Source organism: Peromyscus eremicus, chromosome 1 (assembly GCF_949786415.1).
Source record: "Peromyscus eremicus chromosome 1, PerEre_H2_v1, whole genome shotgun sequence".
Lineage (NCBI taxonomy): Eukaryota > Metazoa > Chordata > Mammalia > Rodentia > Cricetidae > Peromyscus > Peromyscus eremicus.
This window is the reverse complement of record NC_081416.1, coordinates 33,907,788-33,934,637: the sequence shown is the minus strand read 5'-3', so window position 1 is coordinate 33,934,637 and position 26,850 is coordinate 33,907,788. Positions and strand designations below refer to the sequence as shown.

The 26,850-nt window shown below is 40.8% G+C and overlaps 1 protein-coding gene across 1 annotated transcript in view; it reads right to left on the bottom strand.

Annotated features, from left to right (window-relative positions):
* Glis3 (GLIS family zinc finger 3) overlaps nucleotides 1–26,850 on the bottom strand; it is a 426,546-nt gene that overhangs the window by 79,327 nt on the left and 320,369 nt on the right. The window contains exons 4-5 of the mRNA XM_059259342.1: nucleotides 20,230–20,391; nucleotides 16,171–16,281 (exon numbers count right to left, since the gene is read on the bottom strand). Coding sequence (XP_059115325.1) covers nucleotides 16,171–16,281; nucleotides 20,230–20,391 — 273 coding nt within the window. The remainder of the gene's footprint in view (nucleotides 1–16,170; nucleotides 16,282–20,229; nucleotides 20,392–26,850) is intronic.

Genomic DNA, 26,850 nt, shown 5'->3' with positions numbered 1-26,850 from the left:
ACTCTGAGATGATGTGATTTCTGTATTTACTTCTACACAGATGAGGGAATATGAAGCTCTTTACACCACTGTGTCAAAACTCACATTATTCGAGGACAGACAGCAACACTTGTGTATTGGGCTGGTGCAGGCATTACTGAAGAGACAGCTCTTGTCTACTACTCCTCTCCAGCTTTCTGTGCTGGAGCCCAGTGAAGACCTTAGAGATGCAGATCGAGAGAACTATCACCGTAACAATTTGTTCTTTTTAATCACCAAAAACTAGTGGTCTTGAGAAAAAGCCCTGTGTAGCATGTCCCAAAATCGGAAAAGAAACTGGTGCCAGTGTACTGTACAGAGTAGAGTTTTGTGTCACTCTTTCAAGACACATGTGGAGGTCAACACTTGCCTGCAATGTGCATTCAAAGTGCGCAGAGTTGATGTTTTATTTAGATTACTTAAAGTGAGGGAGTCTTTGTATTTACCAAAACTGCCGAAGAGGAAGGAGGAAGCATCCCTCCTCGCCTAGAGTCCAAGACGTTTACTAAATCCACTCAGGTGTGGCACCTCCTCTGATCACACAACAGCTCAGGGCTGGGGAGACAGGTTTGTTAAAGGTGAGCATGAAGACCAGAGGAGGGAAGGCATCTTCCCTGGGGTTAGAGATGAGATTCAGACTCAGTTCCAAAGCATTTCTTGTTCTTTCATGAGAGTAAAGTCAAAATGATGACCGCCATGGGGAAGGCTTAATGAAAACAGAGTTTAATGAACATGGCAGGACAGCCGAGTGGCCTCTGTAAAGTGATGTCACATCAGAAACGTTCAAAAGAGGTAAAATCTAAAAATATCCTTCTCTAACACGCATTTGTAGGAAATTTTCTGTGAGTAAAATATCCACATGGCAAATCAAGTTTCAAAAATGAAGTGCCAAACCAATAAAAACATTTGCAATACATGCAATGATGTAGTTAATGGCTATTAAATAGCTACTTGGAAACTACAAAAACTCGTCGTAAGAAAAAAAAAAAGTTAAAAAAGATCACTTTTTTAGACATTTATGGAAACGAAACACAAATGGTTAATAATGTTGAAAAAGGTGACTGAATTTTTGAAGCCCAGGAAAAGACACTTGTATAATAATTAATGATGTCTAATAGTATCCATCAAATTCTGTCTCTTTCCTTATATTTATAAAGTATAAGAACAATTTGGTTTCATATAGTTCTAACAAAGAGTTGAGTAAATAATTTCTGTAAGGCCTTGTCAACAATATGTTGCTAGGAATTTATTCAACAACATACACTAAGATTTCTATATTATCATATGTATTATATAATCGTTTATAATAGTAAAAACCTTAAAACAACCTATGTGTCTGATGGTAGAAGATTGGTTAAGACACAGGCAACATTATCTTAAAATGTAGTAAATAAGAACACTGCTACTAGAGCATAGCTCTAGAGCTGTGGTTCTCAACCTGTGGGTCGGAACCTCTTGGAGCTAAATGACCCTTTCACAGGACTCCCAAAGAAGATATCTGCATATCAGATATTTACATTATAATTCATACCAGTGGCAAAATTACAGACATAAAATAGTAACAAAAATAACTTTACGGATGGGGGTCACCACAACATGAGAAACTGTATTGGAGTCGCAGCAATAGGAAGATTCAGGAACACTGCTCTAGAACCATCTAGAGAGGGCTCACTAGTTAAGAGCAGTTGTTGCTCTGCCAGAGGACCTGAGTTCAGTTTCTGGCACCTACATGGTGGTTTACAACTATCCAGAACTCCAGTTGAAGGGGATCTGATGCCATCTTCTGACCTCTGCAGGAACCAGACATGCATGTGGTACACATACATAAATGCAGCTAACACAAGCACACGTGTAATGTAAAAATAAATAAATCTTTAAAAAGATACTGCCATAGCACTGTAATTGCTACATATTATTTAACAAAAAGAATAAAACCAGAGATCCATAGATATGGATCTATACAGATTCATATCCATGTATATATATATGTATGTATGTATGTATGTATGTATATATATATATATGCGTACACACACATATCATTGTTTTGTTTTGTTTTGGAGATAATGTCTCTGTATGTAACCCTGGCTGTCCTTGAACTGACAGCCAGCCACCTCCTTCTGCCTCCCAAGTGCTAAGATTAAAGGCATGCACCACCACACACGGCTCATACATATTCTTTGATATGGAAACATACACGGACAGATATGCATCTGTACTAAGAAATCATGATTCACTGATTCCAATGCGTATTGTAACATATCTGAAATCAAGGCATGTTATTCCCAATGGTATCTTGCTTTCAATGCAAGTGTATGTATTTACAAATACGAATTACTTACGTAATTTTAAAATGAGGATGTGTTTCCCTTTCCCTCAGTGCTGGGGACTGAGGGAGCTGAACGCAGAGTCTTACATACCTTAGGCACACACTCTATTGGGCATGGTAAAGCATGTAACAACTCTGTTACTATTTGGCTTGTAAGTTTTGGTGGAGATGCATGTTAAAAAAGAAACAGAACTGCTAAGGGAAAGGGGGAAAAGAGAATAAAGAGCAGGAAAAGAAAGAAGAAAGTTAAAGAACCGACTGAGGGAATCTAGGATCTATGTCTATAAAGACTCCACTACAAAAGCACTTGTAAATGTGACTATGAAGGTATGCTTTGAGAATGTATACACAGAGCTAGAAAATGGATTGAGATATATCCACACCCAAATTTCAGTAAAATAAAAAAGACCAAGCCAAGAAATGTGACAGATGACCAGAGAGCTAATGTTTCATGCCTGGAAAGACTCTAAAAGAATCACAGGTTGCTGAGCCATAAAAGAAGGAAGCCATCGGAACCTCGGATGGAGTCACGGGAACACCCAGAGAATGACTTCCTATTTATATGCCATTCGGGGAAAACCACATATACAATGAGCCGATTCCAGTAAGACATTTAGCAGTCTCTCATGACGGCATTTTGAAAGATGGAAAAAGCTAGAACTGATGGTAGCACAGCTGGGTGTAGACACAGCCGGATGAACCACAGTATAGAAAGAACGTTGATTAATGAAAATATGCCAACCTAACTAACTGCCTGTCTCCTTTCACCCTAAATCACTAATTCATTCGCCATATTAGCACCAAGATTATCTTTCTAAATCAGAGATAAGACCCACCAACATCAGTTCCCTTGCAAACCTGCCCATCCTCAATGTTTGCCTGAGGGAGTTCCATATACCTATTGATGAAACTGTGTTCTCCAGTACCAGGGAAATGGAGATCAAAGAGTTCCACGAAATCCATTCGATAAATAACCTAGAATGCATGCGATCAGAACAAAAAAATGTTGAGAGCCGGGAATATCAATGCAGCATTTTGATGTATACCAGCAAGGTCACTCTCAAAGATCCCTTGGGGACAGAATTGAGTATGTAACGGGTGTTTGAGGCTCGCAGCTCTATGTATAAGGAATGTGTAGACATGTTAAGCTTGCTAATGGTACAATAAAGATCTTCTTAGAAGTCAGAGAGCTTCAGATGACTTGAAGAGGCTTTCTGAGTATGTTTTAGGTGTGTGTGTGTGTGTGTGTGTGTGTGTGTATGTGTGCGCGCACACACTCATGTGTGTGGTCATATGTCTGTCTATCTCTCTTTCATGTGTCTTCCTATGTGTCCATGCATGCATGTGTAGAAGGCTGAGATCAACTCTAGGTATCCACTTTGCCTCCACCTTACTTTGTGAGACAGGCTCTCACTGGACTCATCACTTCAGCTAGACAGGCCCACATACCTCTGCACTCCTGGGTCATAGGCATGTGCTGCTATGCTTGATTTTGAAGGACCAATCTGAATTCAGGTCCTCAAGCTCACACAGCGAACACTTTACCCACTAAGCCATCTTCCTAGGCTATTTGGAGGTTTTCTGATTTTGATTCCCCTAGTTGGCTGCAGGGTGGAGACGACACTTAAGGACAGTCTAACGTGGCTGAACCACGGTTCTACCACGGCTGCTCTGCTCTTACAAGAGGCCCCTGCAGTGCGGACTCAGAAAGTCCCCATCCTCAAAAGCCACTTAAGACAAAAGAGCTTTCTATTCTGGTTAAAAGAATAAACAGCCTCAGAGAGGCAGCTACTATCTGTTATCCTTCAACAGCTAACTCCAGCTACTCAACCGACAGAGGAAACAGTGAACGTTTCAGACATCGCATGACACCTTGCCAGCATTTATATAGAGAACTCGGGATTGCCAAGTGGGAGAAAATTCTTTCGCCAAAACATTTCGTGGAATGCCAGGACTGCAAACAGTGCATCAAGACTTAATGGATGGCTTTGCATTAGGCACTATTAACTGACTCTGGCACATATTCTATAGGCCTCTTGGCTTGCAGCAAAGCAACATACCACCTCTGCCATCACACTTGGCTACCTTCCTACTTCTAAGCCTTTTTGCTTCTCAGGAACAAACCAGAAAGAGTAGACACAGTAATAAAAAATTCATCCTGAGTCTAAAGGCCAAAGAAATAAAACAAGATAATGTATACATTCATGATGGCTCTGAAATGTGGAAGTATCTGCTGCTGGGACCCAAGCCCTTTCTTAACATCACTACCGCCATGGTCACCAATAAAGCCTCTGAATCACAGGGTCTGGAGCTCACCTGATCTTTAAATGGCAGCTGCAGAAGGCCTCAAGATGGGCTGCATGTCTTCTTAAGCAAAAATAAATCTCGGTAGGGCAAGAAAAATGCTCCTTTCTCCTTAAAAAATTCTTGCTTTATCTCACTTTTGCCTGTTGTTTTTTTTAATGTGTATGGATATTTTGCCTACATGTATGTACATGCACCATATGTGTTCATGCCCACAGTGGCCAGAAGAGGGCATTGGACATCCTGGCACTGGAGTTAGAGATGGCTATGAGTCTCCACGTGGGTGCTGGGAATTGAATCTAGGTTCTCTGGAAGAGCAGCCAGTGCGTATAAATGCTGAGCTCTCTGTCCAGCCCCTCACTTCTTCTTCCTCTTATTAAAGCCAGATTCCTCATCAGAGATGGAATAGCAAAGCATTTTCCTTGCATTGACATGCCCAATACTAACCCATGCTGTCCCCACAGGCCGAGGCCCCGTGACTCCTCCCATGCCTGACCCCCTCTGAGTGAAGGAGAGAGGGGGTCACTGTGTGGATTTTCTCAATGCTCACTATGACAATCTGAGAAAATGGCAACTGATCAAAGGTCCTATCATTCAAGTTGGTGAAGGAAAGACTGGAACCCAGGCTGACTCAGAATGAAGTCACCATCTACAATGGTCATTTATACAAGGTATATAAATGTTTATATAAAACTCTTTAATATGCAACCAAGAGCCACCTCTTCCAACCACACAGCAGCAGACCTTAGGGAAGGTCTGTCGGGCAGTGATTCCCAAGCTGAAAAATTGCTGAAAACATGCATTTGAATGGTCAGACTGTCTGGCAAAGATTTCAGAAACACACTAAAAAAAAAAGGACAAATTAGATTTTTTGGGAAATGAAAACAATAGAGTTGATAGATTATCAGTTTATAATCACATCATAATCTGTTTCCATTAGTTATTTTTAAGCCGCTAAGGTCACTTGAAGGGGAAAATTAATTAATGGGCTACCTGAAGCACACTGTTATTAGTTTACTGAAATTTCAACAACCTCTTAGTGTTCTCTAGGAAAACCTCATAATGGATAAGACATAATCCCCATAAAAATAACCAGCTTTGACTGGGCGTATACAATCCGTCAGGGACCATTTTCAGTATTTTACTGTCAATTATCTCAATGTGACATGGACACTGTATTAATAAACATTATAAAGTTATGATACAAATCACTGATATCTAAGTTTTAATATATCATGATAAAGTTGTAGGACTGTATAATTTCCAATATGACAATGCTCTGTATGTTAAAAACATGGGACTGACCTACTCCCTTAAAGCATAATAATCTTCAATTCTCTCAGCATGATCTTTCTCAATTGATTAACTTGAACATATTTACTCTGAACAGTCAATGCTATAATGAAAGAGAGTAGGACCAGGTACATCTGATAATTAATTCTCTTCTCTTTTCCTAATGAATAATCAATTAGCACCAAGGTAAAGGACACTTAGAAGTTCACAATGCCCCATCCTCATGTGACTAGTCTAGTCCTAGCTTTCAATAAAGAAACCTCAGTTAAAATGTATCATAATGGACTCTAGTAGTGGTCAGTTTTATGACTCCACTTAGCTGGCCTACAGTCCATGCCTGTCAACAAAACATTCACAGATCTAAGTATTGCTGGGAGGGCATTATGTAAATGTGATTAACATCTTCAATCAGATCACTGGAAACTAAAAGAGATTACTCGATAATCTCTGTGGGCCTGATCTAATCAATCTTAAAGATTTAAGAAATGAAGGCTCCCTGAGAAGAGCTCAGCCTGTGGAGGACAGTCCCCACCCCCGGCCCATCAACCGAGGACAGCAGAACTGCACTGGTTATCTTCTTGTCCCTTCCCCTCACCACTGACATGCAGTCCATCACTCCTTCCTCGGCCCTCATTTTCATCCAGACTGTTTCCTTGTCATAGAAGTATACAGAGCCCCGACTCTGGTTACTGGTCATAGTCTGCTTCCATTCTCCAGTGAACCAGCAACACAACCAATCCCCCAGATCCAGCTTGAAGAACTCCGCTGGCTGTGGCAACGTGACACAAGGTGGAGTCACTTTAGAAGAGGAGAATGTCAATGGAAAAAATCCCCTACTGACTGGCCTGTGAACATGCCTGTGGTGCATTTCCATTATGATTCTGAATGATACGGGAATGCCCAGCTCACCTTGGGTAGTGCCACCTCTGGGCAGGTGCTCTTGGACTGTATAAGAAGGCAAGCTGATGAAGCCTAGAAGAACAGGCCAATAAGCAGCCCTCCTCCATGGCCTCTACTTCAGCTCCTGCCTCTGGCTTCCTGCCTTAAGTTCTTGCTCTAACTTTGTTTTTGGACAGAGACATGAAAGTTGTAAGCTGGGCTAAACTCTTTCCTCCTCAAGTTGCTTTTGGTTATGATGTTTTATCACAGCAGTAGAAACCCTAACTCAGGCAGCCTCTCTTACAGCTTCCAGGGAAAGGAGTGTGTCTTACCATTTCATGTACTCAAACGGGTGACAAAATCTCAAGACACAGAGAAATGTTGAGAAACTACCTGTGGAATAATTTAAATATTTAAAAATTCAATGTCAGGGGAGTCAATATTCAAGAGCAAAGAAGGCAAAAAAATTCTTATTTGGGCAGTATCTTAGGAGAAGGTAGTTATAACCAAAGTCATACAAATAAAGAGAGCTGTTCACTAAGTGTCTTGCTTTGGCCTTTCAACCTTAATCTCAGAGTGTCAGTGAAATCTACGGAATCTCTCCAAAGCAAAAAACATTTTTTGGCATATCTTTTGGAGGAACACTCTTGAGCTTCCTAAAACTATCCATTTTTACCTATCCATAGACTATTTGCCTATAGCCTGGGACCCCTCAGGACAGACCCTGGACAGAATCATGCATCGCAGGTTGAAACTTCAATTCCCTCTGGGTTGGGTCCACTTCCTTTCCTTTTTATGAACCATTTTTGGTTCAGCCATATGTTCCTGAAAGACAGGCTGCCGCAATATCTAAGAGATGGCTCCTCCAAGAATACTCAATTCTCAAGGAGGAAAGTGTTTCCAAGGACATTGTTCATCTGCTGTCAGTCACAGTGGGCTGCTGAGGACTGCTGCTACGTGACACAACAATGCTTTCCTCCTGAAATAGCTCCTCTTTCACCTCTGGGGCCCGGTGTTTGCCTTTCAAACTAGTTGCAAAGACAGGAAAATGGAAAAACTGCGGGAATGTAACTTGTTAAGTCATGATGCAATTCGAGGCACTGTTTAGAAGAAGCTTGTAGCTCTCGGTGTCCAATCCAAACACTCCGGGGACAAGGCCACCTGCCCAGCATGCACCATGAAAAGCTTTTGCATCAGGCATATCCAAGCCCTTGTGTGAAGTAACCCTGAAAATAAATCCTCACAGCTCAGAGAGCCAAGATACAAACACATGTGAAAGTATTACCCAGGAGAGCTATGACAGAGTTGAGCTGAAGCTGAAAATGGAAGACGAGCAGGAACTAGCAGAGGGAGCAGTAACTACGGAGAGACGTGAGTGTTTTGGAAGCGGAGATGAAGAGCAGGACACCCGAGAAGGGCAGTGTGGGGCTCTCTCCTGACAGCTCAAGACAGTATTGAGACTGCTAAGACTCTGAGGTAAACACTCTTCTTTCCCAATCATTTTCATCAAGGATGCCAAAGTAGAATTAAAAGAAAAAGAATGAGAAGCCTAAGAACTGCTGTCAATTGATCAGAAAAGCAATTATTTTCGTAAGGTAGCTGTGGCTGGGCACTGGACTGCCCCAAACCGCCCATTAAAGACATGCCGAAGGGTCCTCAATTCTTCTTCACAGGTTTTGCCAGATGATATGAAACAACCGTCATCTTTGTTTTTATATGTTGAGTTTTGGGTTTTGATCCCAAGTAAGAGATCTCAGTGGGAATAGAAATAAGATGACCTTACTATCTACTACAAAACTTTGTGATGTAATCAAGAACAATGGCTCCAAGGAATAAAACACAAGACCTCACTTCTTAACAGTCTGTCATTTGTAAAGGCACTCTATGCACCCTGTCACAAGATTGTTATGGAATATTACTTTAACTAGGTAATGATGTGTTATTATTTGTTTCTGCTGAGGAGTGTATTAAACATGTGAAGGTGTGTTACCTCTGTTTCTGCTGCATTTGTTTAATTATGTAAAGATGTGTTGCATTTGTTTCACCTTGCCTGCCTAAGGCACCTGATTGGTTTAATAAAAAGCAAAACAGTCACGGGGAGGGGGGGGCGCCTTTAATCCCAGCACTCGGGAGGCAAGGCAGGCGAACTCTGTGAGTTCGAGGCCAGCCTAGTCTACAGAGCAAGATCTAGGATAGGAACCAAAAACTACATTGAGAAACCCTGTCTCAAAAAAACAAACACACAAACAAACAAAAAAAGCTGAACAGCTAGCTAGGCAGGAGAGGTGGGGTTGGTGGGCAGAGAGAGTAAGGAGGAGGAGAAATCTAGGTATGAGAGAGAAGAAAAAGAGAAGAGAAGATCAAGAAGGAGGGAGAAAGAAAGGGACACACCCAGGGCCAGAAGCCAGGCAGCTGCCAGCAACCCAGACACTGGAGGAAGCAGGAAAATAAGACAGAAAGAAACAAAGGTAAAAAGCCCTGAGGCAAAATGTAGATGAAGAGAAACAGGTTAAATTAAGTTAAAAGAGATAGCTAGAAATGAGCCTAAGCTAGGCAGAGCATTCATAACTAGTAATAAGTCTTCGTGTCCTGATTTGAGAACTGGTTGGTGACCCAAAGAGAGCATACTATGCAAGTCTGTATCACCTGCCCAGGCACTCCATGCACCCTGTCATGGCACTCCATGCACCCCTTCACAGGCACTCCATGCACCCTGTCATGGCACTCCATGCACCCCATCACAGGCACTCCATGCACCCTGTCAGTCACGGGCACTCCATGCACCCCATCACTGCACTCCATGCACCCCGTCACAGGCACTCCATGCACCCTGTCAGTCGCAGCATTCCCTGCACCCCGTCACAGGAACTCCATGCACCCTGTCACAGGAACTCCATGCACCCTGTCAGTCACAGCATTCCATGCACCCTGTCATGGGCACTCCATACACCCTGTCACGGGCATTACTTCTCAGTTATTTCTTCTGCCTCGAAGCATGGTCTCCGTTAGACCTGGCATCTTAGGAGTGCAGAGACAGCCTCAGCTCACTCAGAATCCTCAGGACAAGCCAAGGCTTCACCTGCCAATCAGGCTCCAAGAATCCAGTGATGACCAGAAGCCATTCCTTTCAATGACCAGTCACTCTTGTGCCACCCCAACTAAATAGACAGGCTGAAGAAAGAGGCAATTAAGCCAAGGCTAAAGTGGCAGCACAACTATGCATACGTTCCCAAAACTGAGGATGCCGAAGCAGGAAAATCCCAAGTTCAAGGCCAGCCTGAACTGTATATCACTATACACAGTGATACCCTGTCTCAAAAACAAACAAAGAAAACAAAACAAAACCCAAAGATGAAGCAGACAACTATTCCTAAGGTGTTAGCAATACTGGGTTCTTTGAAAGCCATCTCAAACAGGAAGTACAATAATCTGACTGAGATGAGTAGTTTTCTTATAATACTGCAACCAATGTATTTTTTTTCACATTTCTAAAGTAATATCTGTGTCCTTCTGCTCAGTTCTCGGGGTGACTTTTCTCGACTGTCTCACCTCAACACACTGCTCCTATTATCCATCTTTCATTGTTATCCTTCTTTTTTGTGACTTAGCACTGATGTCACCCCAATTTCCCATGTGTCTACTGTCCTCAGAATGTCAGTCCGAAAGGGCAGAAAACATATCTCTTCTGTGTGTTTGTTTTCTATGGTTCTAACAAGTGCCCGGCACATAGTAGGTAATTAATAAATATTTACAAAATTTAATAATGAAACTTTGAGACACTTTTAAAATATCTACTGGACAAGTAGCTTCCTGAGATGCTGTGAAGAAGAAGGTTCTTTGTCCTGCCATCTTCTATAAGGAATATTGTGTATCACAGGGCTCTAAAAACTCTGCTAAGAAGGAAACCACTGAATACGATTCAGCTCAGTGTTTCCTGAACTTACACAGAAATAAGTAACATTTAAAAACAAGTATCTAGGAGGCTGGAGAGACCACTCTAAAGTTAAGAGTATTTTTCACTCCTGCAGAGGACTGGCTTCAGTTCCCATTACCCACATCGTGGCTCACAACCCAGCAAAGCTCCAGGTCCAGGGTACCCAATGCCCCTTTCTGACCTCCAGGGGCACCAGGCAAAAATGGTGCACAGACATGCATGCAGGAAAAGCACTCATACTCACAAACGAAAATAAACCTAACAACAAGGATAACAACACAAAACAAATAAAACCCATCTTGTAACAGTCCATGGAATTTGTTCCAAGAGCAGTACAGGGCAATAGCTTTCATCACAGTTACACCCTTGGGCCAGTATCCCAGAGACTGTGGCGGTATTTCCCTATACGGCTGAATGCAGCCCCTCTGACGTCATAAAGAACACGTGCTTAGTTCATTCACTGGTCATTCTCACGGACAACCTTCCTCAAGTCCTCCTTCAACTCCGACAAGTGTGCATTCTTCTCAACAGCCCCTACATCCACATGCTTCAGAAATAAAGGTGGTATTACACTGGGCCAAGTTATCATAGAAACCAGCAGGCAACTTATCTATATATGATTGAATCTGTGATGATTTGCAAGGATGCTTTTCATCAAAATATAATAATTTATTTTCATCACTATTTTTCACCAAAAATATTTCTTATAAGAGCATCTCCCCAGAAACTTTCTTGAAATTAAGTTCCTCTCAGCTGAGGGGTCTGGGGATCCAGATGTGTCTCACCATCGTTCTGAGGTGTGATGTTAGTCATCCTATGTGGTAACATACAGATGTTTGTGAGTTGTTAAAAAAAGACAACTTTGTACTTCTTGAATATCATCCCCATAGCAGAAGAATCATCTCACACACATCCACCACAGTAGTGTTACTGAAGTGTGAGAGGAGAGACGGGCTCCCATATCCCATGGTCACAACTGTGGTGTGGGCCTATTGCTAATACTCCATTAGTGATTTTAACCGAATCCTGTCAAGGAACAAGGGAGACATAATTAAAGGGAACTGTGAAATCTGGGGAGGCACTTGAACATATACCCTACCTGCCAAAATTAGACCAAAGCACAAAACGATCAATGGGAAAAGCAAGGCTGATCCATTATTTTGCTGCATACACCAATGTAAAGGAAAGTATTATTTAAATCTACCCTGTCATGGTTCCAGGAACTATACAACACAAGGCAAACCCTTGGGTTCCCTACTGAAGTTTATAGTTTGAGGCGATTCTGGGGAAAGCTGGTGGCTTTAAACAGCCTGAGGAATTACCAGTTCCACCTGAAGAAAACTGCATTAAGTAATCTGCCCTCACATAGCCAGAAAGCCACACAAAACTGTCAATAAGTATGAAATATAAACATTTATAATTGCAGAAGCTTGTGTTGAGGTCCCAAAAGTGAATACCAATGATGTTCAACCAATCAAAGGTCAATGTCTAGCCAACATTTAGCAACTCACATGAAGTTCAGAACCCTTATGGAAGTTCAGAACGGACAAAGATTCATGTCACCTCTAACTTTTGGGCAAGTATTGCTTGCATTCATTTTTTTCAAAGACCATTTGACAACAGGCTAGAGTTGAAGGAAACCCCTGTTCATGGTAATTCCAAGGTGAAAATGAGAAACTCTGAGAAAACTCACAGCCTTGAGAAGAATTTCAAGTGGTCAACTGCCTTAGTCTTCTCTTTATTTCACTCACGTACCGGGCAGAATTGAAGGACAGATTCTGTGCCTTTTGCTCTGGAGGATAAATTCTATTCTCAGTGCAGACCTTTACTGGTTGGTGGTTTGCATACTTTGCTACTTGTTTTATCAGCATGCCCCTGCCTCAGTGGACTGGAGAACTGCAACACACATCTGATGAACAAGGCTGGATGCCTGTTGGTTGACGGTGTGTGTGTGTGTGTGTGTGTGTGTGTGTGTGTGTGTGTGTACTTGATTTACACGAACAAAAAGACTACTCTCTGAGTGCAGCAATCCAAACTGTTCTTGTTCTTTTCCTTTCTTTATACAGCTTGAAGAATGTTTGGCTGAGATTCCAGGTCCATCTTATTTTTAGTGGTATGTGTCATATGTCTGGGAAGACCCTATCTATGCCCATGGAAAGACCCTATCTATGCCCATGGAAAGACCCTATCTATGTCCATGGGAAGACCCTATCTATGCCCATGGGAAGACCCTATCTATGCCCATGGGAAGACCCTATCTATGCCCATAAAAAGACCCTATCTATGCCCATGGGAAGACCCTATCTATGCCCACGGTCAGGGCACCACTTAGAGCAACTTGCCTCTCCTGATACACATTTTCTTATGGGTGCTTTGTTACTGGCCCCTACTTCAGAGTTGGGCCTCATAAAGCTGGCTACGTTAAGACAAACTAATGTCATTTAGTGTCTAGGGGGAGGCTGAGAAGAGGATTAGAGGCAGGCAGGGGATATTAAACAAGTCCATGACTAACAGGGTGTGACAGAAAAGAGTTTTACTCTTTTCAACAAAACAATTCCCTACGGCTGGGCCCATTACTCCACTGTGCCTTTATCACCTTGGAATTTTTATGGTTATTTTTGATGAATTCACATTTTTGTAAAGCCCTTTTTGAAATCATGCCAGTTTTCAATTTTTAATTAAAGTCGTAAATAATCTTAATTCTGCCTTAAAAGGTTTATTGTTTCTTTCTTTCTTTTTTTATTACTGATGCCAGGAAATATTTCAAATACCAAGTCCTGACGTGAGTGAGCAATTAGAAGCTCTCTAAGGTCTAGTGACAACATTGTACCATGTAAATATAACACACTGGGATATCGGCATGAGATTTAGCAGCCTGGACGGACTGATTCGGGGTTTATCAGCAGCTGCTCCTCTTGGGAAAGACACTGCCTCTTTTGTTAGATGAGGCAACTTCCACCATTTTCATTTCATGAATTAACCATCACAGATTTAGAAATGACTTTTTGGGAAGTCAACACTGTAAACTTGTCACTGAGGGCTGAACAAGGAAAGTCAACTAAATCCGATTCAGTCATTTGCCCAAACGTGGACACATTAGAGAAGGACTACTTCCTTTTACATAAATCAAAATGAAGAAAGGGCTACAATGTAACGGCTGACACGAGACCATCAGACTGCCTGAAAGCCCACCTTTGTTACCTAAACTGCCAGCCGAAGGTTGCAAGGGAACTGTAAACACAATCGTATCTTACAGTTTCCAGGCCTTTCTTCCTTTTTCAATTAGTGCTTCGGGAATGTTCACACAATCAAAACTACACTTCCTTTATATGAGGCCAAAACACACCATTTTTACACAATGAAAGGCATTAACAACATCTAAAAATGCCCTGTGTGTTTCCACACCAGTAAGCATCGTTACTGCTGTCTCCATAGGGGATTAATACTATTTCCTGTCGTGACAGTAGGCTCTGCGAAGGTGTGTTCCTCTTACGTCATTACTAAAACCTCACTGGTTAGGGACAACTTGCAGGCAGAGAATGATCAGGCTTAGAATGAAAATTCTCTCTCATCTAGAAGACTGGACTTTTGCAAAATGAATATAATTTATTCCTTTGAATCTGTAAGATACAGACCATGACAAAGTCAATAGACAACGATCCTGCTAAAGGATCCAATCGTGATCATGTGTTATTTTAAGAGGAGCCACTGTTCTTTCAATTTTATGTACATTAAAGAAAATCCCTCCGCTTTTCTAACTTCAAGTCATATCCAAACCATGCCAAGGGATTCTGGATAACAATTTATTGGTATTCCAAAATAAAGAGATTTAAATATATTTCTAGAGAAAAAAAAGTCACAATTCATTAACAAGATTGGTTTTGTAAGTACTTAAGTATATTTGTCAAATCCTTATAGCTGAGTGTTTTTCCTTCTCAAAAGGGAGACTTGGTTAAAGTACTGTCTGTACATGAGCCCTTGAACAGCACTCAGGCTAGCACCTCAAGACACAAAAAATGCAGCATCAAAAAAAAGAAATAGAGGATTTCCCAACACTAAGTATCAAATCCCGAAAAACTATGAAAACAATGCACAATTTTGACTAGAAGCCACAGTGACCGGACAACCCTTGCCAATATGGTTCATTGACTTGAAATAACTTGAGTCTTAACATGCCCTTAAATTTGTTATAAAGTCCCCTTAATAAATCAGGTAACCGACTCAGTATAAATGTAGCACTAAAAGAGCCAAGTTAATGCAACATGTTTCTGCCATGGACAGAAGGTCCTAGTTTGTTCGAACATTTAAAAGCTTGGGTGCTAGATAGAGTTTAGTGGGTGAAGTGCTTGGGGTGAGAGCATGAGGACCAGAGTTCAGTCTGAGGAATAAACCATGAATGTGTGTGGTGGCATGTGCATGTGTACTGATAAGCCACCTATGGAGCATGTGCCTGTGTGTGATGGCCTGTGCGTGTGTAGTGATAAGCCACCTGTGGAGCATGTGCCTGTGTGTGATGGCATGTGCGTGTGTAGTGATAAGCCACCTGTGGAGCATGTGCGTGTGTGTGATGGCATGTGCTTGTGTACTCACTACTTGAGAGGAGGACATAAAAGCAAGTGGACAGTTCCTGAGGAACAATACCCAAAGCTGACTTCTGGCCTCTTCCCACAGGTGCGTACACACGTGCACCCACCTACACATAAATATGTGTATGAACCCACACCCACCACACAGCGCATAAAACACAGTGATGAAATGACTTGGGGGACAGTAAATTCCCTGTCTCAGAAGGTTTGGAAGGCTGGCCAGCCAGTCACAGGACTGTGTGAAGTTCATAGAGCAAAGCAGACAGGCAACATGGATGACCTTTGACATTTATTCCAAATCTATAACATCATAGTATCTGCAGTTTTGAAATCTGCATTAATCCCTCACTGATGTCAAAGTCATTTAGGTTCAGTACTTTGTTCCCTCCCTCCCTGATTTCATATATAGTGCCCATCAGGTATCTTCCCTCAAGCCAACCATGGGGAATGCTCTCTGCAAATCGTAGAAAATCACCCAAGTTCTTCATTAGAGTGGAAATTACTTGGGCTAGCTGGTACTTTTATGAATAAGTTTTTCTCCAGAAAGAGCTTCTAGAAATTTCCATAAAAGCTTTTTGTTATTAACGTTTCCTGGGGTTGGTGGCTGGCATTAATTTTCTCTGCAAGCTTCCTCAGAAATTTCTATGTGACTATATTAGCTGTGCCAACTACAGCCTTGCTGAGGCCTCAGGGAAGACGTCCCTCCTCAGTATCTAGCCTAGGACATCTTCAAAGTCGGAGGATTCCAAGGCTCCGCAAAAACTCTGTGACTGCAAGAGTTATTCAAACATGCCTTTCCTGGCTGGAAAATTCTCTTTGAATTTTACCTTTTTCCTTGCTTGTTGCTCTTTGGAAGAATGCGCCTTCACGTGCTTTCTTAGGGAACTTGGGTCTGTGTAGCGTTTTGCACATCCTGGAATTTGACAAGCATACGGTTTCTAAAGGAGAAAGAGATAAAGAGCGAGCTGTGGTTAAATCACAAAGGTAACAGGGTCATGCTTTATTCAGACTGCTCAGAACATGAACTGCTACCAAATGACAGATGTCAAGTGCAGGGTAATACTCACGCATTTTAATTAGAACACCCAGGAATTCTGCATCATGGTGATGAGAAGTGTAAACTTTCAAAATGCCCCACAGAGATGCCCTATCCTTGATTTTAAGAAATTACCTTGCATTGCAGTGTAACCATAAAATCTCTTGTGGAAATTTAACGTGGAAGTTATACTTACATACTTACAGTTATCTCCCTGAGAAAATCTTTGGTACTGTCAGAAACAGTAAACAGATTCTTTAAGGATTCAGGTAAAGAAGCTGTAGAAAAGTCCAGAAAAGACTGGGTATGGTTCAGAGGGGACCTGATTCAGAAAGAAGGAAAGAATTAAGAAGGACAAATTAGTATAAAGGGAGCAAGAAATAGTAGGTCTCAAACAACAGACACATGAAAACTCAGCCAGAAGAACAGTAATATTATTAGTCACAGAGAAGTCAAAGCTGAGTGACATGAACGAGCCCTTAGTGAATGGACAAGGGTGCAAATGTGCCCCTTCCAATTTGCTATGCAGCAGAGAGATAGAAAGTATATGCAAATGTGAGGGGTGTCCCCAAGCACTTGGCACCTAAGGTAGAAATGAATGCATGACTTGGGCGGGAGGGTAAGAACAACTCAAATGCATTCTGACGTCAGCATTGGATCATCACCTGCTACTGACTCATCAAGGGTTTGGAAACAATGACTTTTCCTGCAAGCTAACCCAAAATCTGCTGACTATTCCAGTAACTTAAAAAAAAAGAAAGAAAGAAAAACAGGAGTAATTGTGTAGACAAGATGAATTATCATCTACTTGAGAAATGGAACCGGGGCCTGTATGGTACAACAGGAGAAAGATTTGAAATCTTCTCCTAATGGTAGGATTCCATTCTGGAAGCCTGCTACATTCTGGACAAGAGCACACCACAGCTACTCTTACTCTGCCATGGTCTTGTTCTCATGAGTGTATCATTTTCTGAGTAAACATGTGGACTTTCTTATTGGCTTGCTGGGAGCAATGTTTAGAACTCACTGACATTTTGCCATTGTTTTCATCCCAAGAACAAGATAGAATCATGGGATATCATTTCATTTGAAGTGTCTGATTTGAATACTGGATATGATTACTCACTGACTTATCTTGACTTATTTTTTATTGATTAATTGAATAACCCAAGATTATGCTTCTAGAATGTGCTGGGCACTGTATTAAATTCTAAGAAACTCTAAAAATATGATGGATGAACAAGGCCCTTACCTGACTTGTTTTTTAAGTGAGCAATTATTGGCTAAAGGCACTCATTGAGAGGTTTCCCTGGGGGAACAGAGATTTTGCTTTAACCTGGGCAGCTTTTCTGAGTTCATCCGACCTCCCTAAATTATCCTTCCCTACTCTGCCTTCACCTCAGAGGAACAAGTAGCCAATATCCATCCTTAAGAGTAGTTTCAGCATGAGCACACACACACTTGAGAATTTGAGCATGAGAGGGTACTTCATGGAAAAAGTTTTATGAACACTGGTGTGCTCTAGAAATCTAGGATACTGTATATAGGGTTGGGGATGCCATTTGACATTTGATTTAAAATATTCCTTGGAGAAAGCTTAAATACACACCATTCCTCCCAACTGGCCTTGAGGCTTCCCCTGTGGATGCCACTTGAGGCCAGGATGCCCAATCAGCTGTCAGGCTCCCCTGTGGACAGCAGTGCTATCCCGTTATTTTATTTCTGATTACCCAAGCTTTAATGGCATGCTATACTCCATCAAAAGAGGCATTTCATTTTTTTCTGCCTGTCCTGAGTAATTACTTCTCTTATTTAGATTTAAGATGTTAATAGAGAAATGTATTAATAAAAATTTTCAGGGTTATTATAATCAACTCAATATTCTTTGTGGGGAAAACCGTTTTCCTGAGTAAAGAATTTGTTTAGTTGAAAAAGATTACCTTTATCCAAAAATCCTGACAGCTTTTGTAGAAGGAGTGATTAATGGAAAGGAACATAAATTTAAGTTATAAATTCCTCAAACAGCTACAGTTTGCTTTGGAAAACAAGCATTTAATTTCTATATGGTCTTAAGGGTTTACCAATTTGTTAAAAAGAAGTAAACATTTGAATAGAAGACAGTTTGGATCTTAAGGAAAAATGATAATTTTAACAGATGTAATAAAGAAAAATCTCCTTTAACAAGATAAAAATGACTAAGTTTTAAGAGATATTGCACTGAATTCAAAATATAAAATCATTTTCTTAGTCAGTTTTATTTAAGTTTTAAAAGGGCAATACATTTTAATGATGAAATTATTTTATAAAATGCTGTATGTTATTAAGCTAAAATTAGTGCCAACAAAGGGTACTGTTGAAAAACAACACATTTCCTCAAGGATGGCTTTGAAACTACAGAGAATTGGTTAAAGGGAAAAATTCTCAAGACCATCTTATTTTATGAATGGTCACACTCCCATGATAAGGTTTAATGACAAACTGGAAAATATACTGAGTTAGACTAAGACCATTTCAGATACAACAAAATAGGACTTGTAACATAATTTATTCAAATTTTTGTACGTTGAAAAATGTGAGCACTTTTCATACATTTATGTAATATTCTATTCTATTGGTCCTAAACAAATCAATGAATTCAATTTGGCTAAAAACATAAAAGTTTATCCTTCTCCCATATTGTGTTAACTATGTTTCAGGTATTTACCAGACAAACCATCACATCTATGCATATGAGGAGATAATTCTGTTTAGAAAGGCTATATGACATACATAGCTAAAATGACTTCTACAAATATGACTAATGGGGACTAATATAAAATGTAATAAATATGTCAACTATAACATCAAAAGAATCTTAAATATGTATGAGAAGGTGTGTAGAAATAACAGTATCTTTTCAAAATTCAGGCTCTGGTGTAGTTTAATAATAGACATCAGAATGTTAACACTGAGAAAGTACTGTCATGAATACATTATTTGCAGGAACGTGGGATAAGAGATCTGTGATGTGTATAATACATTTATCCCAACGGCTTTGTCAAGTGAAGTGAAATTACACAGCCTCTACCTGGCCTCCTGTAAAGAAAATGGCATCAAAGCTTGAAAATGCAGAGGAGCGTTATCTACATAATGGGGGAAATAAAAGACAAAAGTTACACAGAAACAGCATTTGCAAGGAGCAAAATGGAGCAGCATTAAGGGAGTTAAGGGTGTGAAAATAAAAACGCAATTGTTCTCATAAGGTTGATAAAAAAGGATGTGTGGCTGCTAACACAGAAAAAGCATGCATGAAATGAACTCGGGGAAAGATCTGCTCTGTCTTTTGAGATCAATTGCAGGTGAAAACAGCAGATGGTTTTCTAAAGCCAAAGACCGGATTCATGCTCAACACCAGGCTCGCTGAAAACTCAGGTCAAGAGGACAGGAACACAGGGTCAACACATAAACACTGTACGTCATATTCTTTCCAATTGCGTACACTGTCTATTTTGGTACAGCCTGATACATTGATAATTACTTTAATTATCTCGAGTGGCCATTCTGTGTGCCAACATCTACTGCATGATAGCCCCTAAAGTACTTCTGCTTTCTACAGAGAAGGGACTAAATAACCCCCTGATCCTAGAAAGACCTAACATGTAGTATAATTCACAACTACAAAAAACTAAAAATGAAAAAGAAGCAGCCACACAGGGCACCCCTGTGGGCACTTCCCAGTGTTCCGCTGTGCTTGGCACTGCCCCTGTGACCTGCAGACCATACAGCAAACACCTACACCATCCTACCATCAGAGGGGCCCCTTGGCACACACAGCTGAGGCTGGGAGGTGACAAGCCCCTGACGTCCTTACAGTGTCAAGATGTGTCCTCTGGTGCTTGGCACGGTCACTGGAGTTGCTGAAAGCCTTCTGGCAGCCTGGGTGCTGGCACAGGTATGGTTTCTCACCCGTGTGGCTCCGCAAGTGAATCTTGAGGTTCTCAAGTCTTGAAAAAGCCTTCTTGCAGCCTTCAAACTGTAAAAAGAAAACAAGTTTGGGTTACTGAGAAGGACCCTCAAATGCCTGAGATGACGGAGGAAAAACAACCATTGGTTTGTACTTAGCTAACAGTAAGATGAATTTAAATCCAAACAGTAGCAAATACTGCTTCTAAAAATACCCGTATGTTTATGTGAATTGCATCTTTTCCACTGTATATACATGCCATGTTCCATACCAGATTTTGGTCCTAAACTGATTTTTGTGATTACTTATGTCAGAGAAAATTCACTGTGAGCCATCTGCCTCAATCAATAGAAACATAGTAATGTGTATTTTAAAGATTTATTAAAAAAAATTAACACCCTTTTCTATTTCCAAATTGGTCTACATTGAAGGAACTTGAAAGGAAGAAACTTTCAACAACTACTGAAACAAGCAAGAGAAATCAGAGTGATCTAGAACAGAAAAAGAAGACAGGAAAGGTCTAAGAGTATAGGATGAGGAAAGCAGGTATCCCCTAGATCAAGTCAATCAGACAGATCCTTAACTATTTGTCCAAGCTTTTCAACGTCCACATGAGTGGTCAATGTTAGCACGTAGAGTGATGACAAGCTGAGTTAAGTTTTCAAAATACCTTTTAAAGGGATCTAGGAGACAGAGGATTCACTTAGTGCTAAATCATTCCAAATAAAACAACCATTTAATATTATTGTTATTATTATTATTATTATTATTATTATTATTATTATTATTATTATTTTAGAAATTTCACTACCTAAATATGAATAAGAGAAAGATAAAACATTGGTGATTTTTAAATGTATGCTTGTAGTTTGTTTATAACACATATGGAAAGTAGCTTTAATTTAATATATCATCTGTGGGCAAATTATTGTAGGGTCACAAAGATGCTAATATTTAACATGACAGGAATAAAACGTGTTGGGGAAAGCCCTGCAGGCAAAGGATAAAGGTGAGGTGAAGACATCTATGTGAATTTAACACATTTAAATCCACTACAGTTCTCATTATTAAGTCAAGTTAGGGAAATGGGAAACAAAACATGGTTATGTTTAGAGTGACTGAGGTATCTGAGGGTTTTTTATTTTTTATTTTTTTGGAGAAATGTAGGGGGAACGGAGAGATTGACATGGATACAAGTAAGGCGGGTAAGAAGGGCTGTTCTCATTGGAAATTAGTCGATGTTACTTAGATGTGCTACAAAGACCTCATAAAGCGCCTTGGTTCCCTCGCTGGCTACAACAGATGGGGTAGAACACCAGTCGTCAAGGTTTCAGTGGCTGAAAGTCTCATCCTTAAGGAAAGGATGAAGGAAGCAGAAAGAACAGTTGACTATGTCACATCTCCATCTATTTAAGCGGATCGCATTCTGCAGGCTGGAGTATTTTAAGAAATTTATGAAAGTTGCACTTATTTTTGATTGAGAGTTATACATGTCTCACAGACATATGTTGGTTTATTTCAATTTTGATATTTTGCTTAAAATAATTTTCGGTGTTTTCCTGATTTCTATTTCACATAAAAAAATAAATTTAGCCTGAACAAAGAACGCTGACAGAGCTAACGGCGTTTTCACAGCCAAGGGCATAGAATGCCACACCGCGGGGGGAGGGGAGACGGCTGCGATTTATGGGGCCTTAGTTCTGCGAATTTTCAAATACATCTCAAGTTCAGGGATCAAAGGGTTCTAATTTAACTCCTAATTCATAGCTAAAAGGTCTCTGCCAAGCAAATGTCTGCTTTTAAGGTTCACACTGAATGAAGAATCAGAGCAAAGTCCTGGAGCCCAGTTTATTTTCCTTGGAATGACCTGGTCGAGCACACTTCGGTCTGAAATGAGCTTGCGGTTTTAGACATGCTGAGCCTGTAGCCTCTTTCTTAGCAAGGCTCTTTCTTAGGGCAGATGTCATACTGGGGCCAGTTCCAGTGGTACATATCCAGAATTGGGTGAGACTCAATCTCTCGTTCCTTTTAGAGTCACCCCAAATCTTACAGAGGAAGCTGCATTGTTTTAGCACCAATGTGAGAGTGGAGAACAAGTGGTAGCTTGGATAACAAGGTTTCTATGAATACCAGACACATAAGACACTTCATCTACCTCTCCTGTAGAATGAGAAACCCAGCTGTGTGCTTGGATGGTTCAGCCTGTCCATGGGATCACATATATGGCACATGCAGCTGGCAATTCCTCATCCTTTCTATTTAATATCCATTTAAATGTCTGCTTAGAAATTGAATTGAACCGGTTGCTACTATTGCTATTTATACAACCAATACTCAAAACACGAAAGGTCTGGCATTGCAAGTTCCAGTGAGGAAGAGAATACCCTGAAGTATTCACATAAAGTACCAATGCTGAAGGACAACATGGGCATCCAGACAGGACAGGAGAACAAGAAGATAATCTGTAAAACAATAGAACTCTAGATGACATCAGATGTTTCTGCCACGACAAGAGTGGCCGGAGGACAGAGAGAAGTGTGGTAGTATCTTCAGGGGAAACAATAAGACAGAGAGCATGACCTCACTGAACTGTATGAGTGAAGGCAGGCAGTCCTTAGGACGCAGTAGCTCCTAATAGACATCAACCACTCACTCTCGCTGAAAAAAGTCACTAGAAGAATCTATGGACCCAGGTCCTCAAGGCCTGGCAGATGCTTGGTGGAGGGTCTAAGGCCAAATGGCTCATAGTCTCTTGAATGGACTTGTTGGGATTCGGTAAAAGGGAAGAGGGCCACTGCTTCTCCAATGGCATCTGGATGGAACTTGAAAGCGAACAATTTTATAATGAAGTGTTGTCATTCATTATGGGAATAACCTTGCAGTTCAGCACGAGAATTTCCTCTCCCTAAGGCAGTTTCACCCCTACACTCACAAGTTCAGTTAAAGGAAAATGCTTTAAAAATAAGCTAACATTTAGGCAGGCTTACAAAAAAATTAATTAATAAAAAAAATCTCAAATGGCTAAAACTGGATTCTTGGAGAATCTGGGCAGATGGATGTCTTTTAATCCTCTTAGATTTCTTCTATGACTTTCATACAGCTATTGAAGGTGTTGAACCTTGTAGACAAACACCTGAATAGAGGGAAGTCATGAATTAGGAATATTTCCTGAGTTTAATTTATATGTTTTCTCAGTGTGGTTCTCACAGTTCAAGATATACCCAGAGAGCTAAGATACATACTACCAACTGGTTGATCTTTATCCCTGCTGTGGTTCAAAGCTTCATCTCAGGTCCCTTCTTCCCTGGATTGACTCTGAAGCTATGAATCTGAAGGCTAGTAACCCATAATTGAATCACAAGTCCTGATTTGTCCTTTACTCAAAAACAGATATAATACAGGAAGATGAGGGAAAAGCAAACCACAAACAGAAGACTTCAAAAGAGAAGAGGAAGGAATAAAATAAAATTTTAAGAAAGAGGAAAAAAACCACAAACACATAGGGCAATAATGGGGTTGGGACAGTAGACATGGGATATGGTATTCACTTAGTATTTAGTCCATGCTAAGTCTTTTCTCCTGGCTATTCATTTGATCTAAATAGTACCTGCTCTCTGAATAAACCCTATGAACATGTTCCACTGTCTGCTGCTAGGAGGCAAAAAAATGAGTAAAACTCAATGTTTATTTATGCAAAGATGACAGAAGCCAAAGACAGTATGTATGGCTGGGCAGGTGACACACTAGTAGATCCTGAGCAATGGTACTCAGAGCCATGATGACAAGGCCAGCACCAGTATCCTCAGGGAACTTGCCAGAAGTGTGGATTCTTTGATCCCACCTCAGAACCCAACTCTAGGGGTAGGGCCCATATACGTAAGTGGGAACCAGTGCTCTAAGAAATACCCTGTATGCTGTGATCGTTGTCCACCTCCTTAGGGAAATCCCATGACAGAAGGAAAGTGCTTCAGAACTCGCCATTTCCACCTCAGTCTGTCATCTGAACCTATCTAGCAGCAGCTATCCTATGACTTAAAAGAATCATCACTACAGGGTAGTAGGGGGGCAGTCATCATTCACAAAGCAACTGAGACAAAACTCCCACAATGCCAATCTCTCACTAGAGAGTCTTTAAACTCACAACTTTCAAACACGCCACCAGGCAGATGTCTGGTTCTAAACTAGGTGTGCCCACCATCTTTCATCATGGTCTTCTGGCCAGTAAGCCCCCCACCCCCCACTGCAACTGCCCCTTACAGTCTTCTGTGGAGAGAAAGCACTGGGAGGGGCCACGTTTCCTATTTGCACATTTCAATGGAACTGTAGGCATGCAGGAGAACGGGGCGTTAAACTCTCAGAGACAGAACTGTAAATCTCATGGGCCCTGAAAACACTTCATGGCAAAAAGCCTCACTCTAAAAAAAATCTCTTCAATGCTGGTTTTAAGTAACAAACTTTAATCAGACATTTTCAAGTTCCTTCAAACAGAAAGAATCTTAGCTTGCATCACTTGGCTAATTTAGAAAATTATTTCATATTTGAAGAATCAGACTGGACTGCAATCATCATCAATATATATTGGCTTGATTACGGATTGTTGACATTCAGTAACATTCAGATGACCTTTGAAATACTACTTTCTCTGTCTATTAGAAGCTTTTGTGTAAGGTGCTAGAAACGAAAGGCTCATTAGACACCATTAAAATGGGATTTACTCCATATGTGTAACCAATAATCAAGATGAATATTATCCCCTCCTCTAATCAGCTACCTGGAGTGCCAAGAAGGACACATTTGTATTGAGAGCAGTAATAAAAGCAAACCTTCTTGATCAGGTTTCTATACCATTGCTAATATCAACAAAACCCAAACAGAAAGGAGTCTCTGATGCTGGACATGCTTTTTAAAAATATACATTTGATTTCAATTAAGGCTTGGTGTTTCTGACCCTTGGAGGTATGTGCTTTTACAATTCTACCAGTCAAGACCAATTAATCCCATTAGTGTTGGCTGCCACCATGACATGGAGTAAGAACTGGCCGATGAATTAGGTGCTAATTTGTATCTTAACATACCACGAGAGACAATAGAGATGAGAGGCTTCCATGGAAAAGTCAGCAAACATTTCTGATGCCGTGACTACAGTCCAGGTGACTTCCATAGTAAGTCTAAGAGGTCAAGTCCCTTCAGCTTAAGTGCTTGCCTTCAAAAGGTGTACGATTTCTTCTGAAAGCAAGGGCCGAGGGACTTGAAGAGGTCCAGTTTCCACAGCTGAGAAGCAGCAAGAACTCCAATGAATATACTGAGCTGACATTTGCTTCTGAGAGTTTCCTTCCAGAGAACCTCAATGTTAAGCATAAGTGGAGAACTTGAGATACACATTCCAATGACTTTGTCTTCCAAAAGAAGAGTGAGCCCCTGTGTTTCTGTCTCCCAGGTAACGCCAAGAGAAGATCAATGCTCAGAGATTGTATTTGGAGATGCAAAGTTCTGGGATCCTTCATGAAAGTGAAGAGTTTGGTGGGATATAGAAAAGGAGACACAGACATTAGAACTAAAGAAAAGAATAAAGGGATAAAGATAATGCCTTGACTTCAATGAACCAAAAAAGACTCATCTTCTTCCTTAGGATACCGAAGAGTACAACCGAATCTTAAATAACAGAAAAGGTTGAAGAGAAAAGTCAGTCAAAAAGAAGAAAAGGATGAAGATTGAAACAGAAAGTATGAAGAAGCCCATTGGGGCCAGCAAGCTCGATCTCCCTTCTGTGACTCTCCACTTGGAAATACTCTCATTTTGTGCCATTCCACTGGGTTTGTGTTTCTAGTGAACTCTAAACAGCACAGGATGTTGCAGCAAGCCATAGTATTCACCACATCAGTCTACAGACAGTGTTACATAGAGACTGGGTCTAGTTCGCCAAGCAACACTTAGTTCCTCTGCTCCAGAGAATGAATGTCTAAGGGAAGACAGAGGACATGTTCTGCATATTCTTAGTCATGTTTACAGCTCAGTCACCCTTTTTCCCCAGCATTGTATCCAGAGGTGCCTGTGTTCCCTTCAGTTGCTAAAAGGGAGTATCTGACTTTGTACAGAGTAACATTGGCCTCATTGGAAAATTACTGAAAGTCACTATTAAAACTGTCTTTGGTTCAAAGCTACTCAGACTGAGCTTCCAAAGGTTCCTGGCATCTAAAAAGATCTGCTCTTGGCTGTCCATGGCAAAACCCTTTAGGTCTGACTGCTTTTGGGTCTGACTAAGGTCAACAGAAGGGAAAAGAAGCCATGGCATTTGGCCTCAGTGGGTCCATGATTCAGCGTGTACCACTCACCCAGCATTCTTAAGTGGCCTATGGTTCTCATTTATCCAGACTTTCTGGAACTATTAAAAATGTTGCAGAATTAATATAAAACCCATTCAGTAATGTTTTCCGAAACAGCACTAGATTCCAGTCATTGTTTCTTCCTTGTTATTCTGGTGTGCAAAATGAATCTATTAACCAGCTCATAAATTCCATCCTGGCTTGT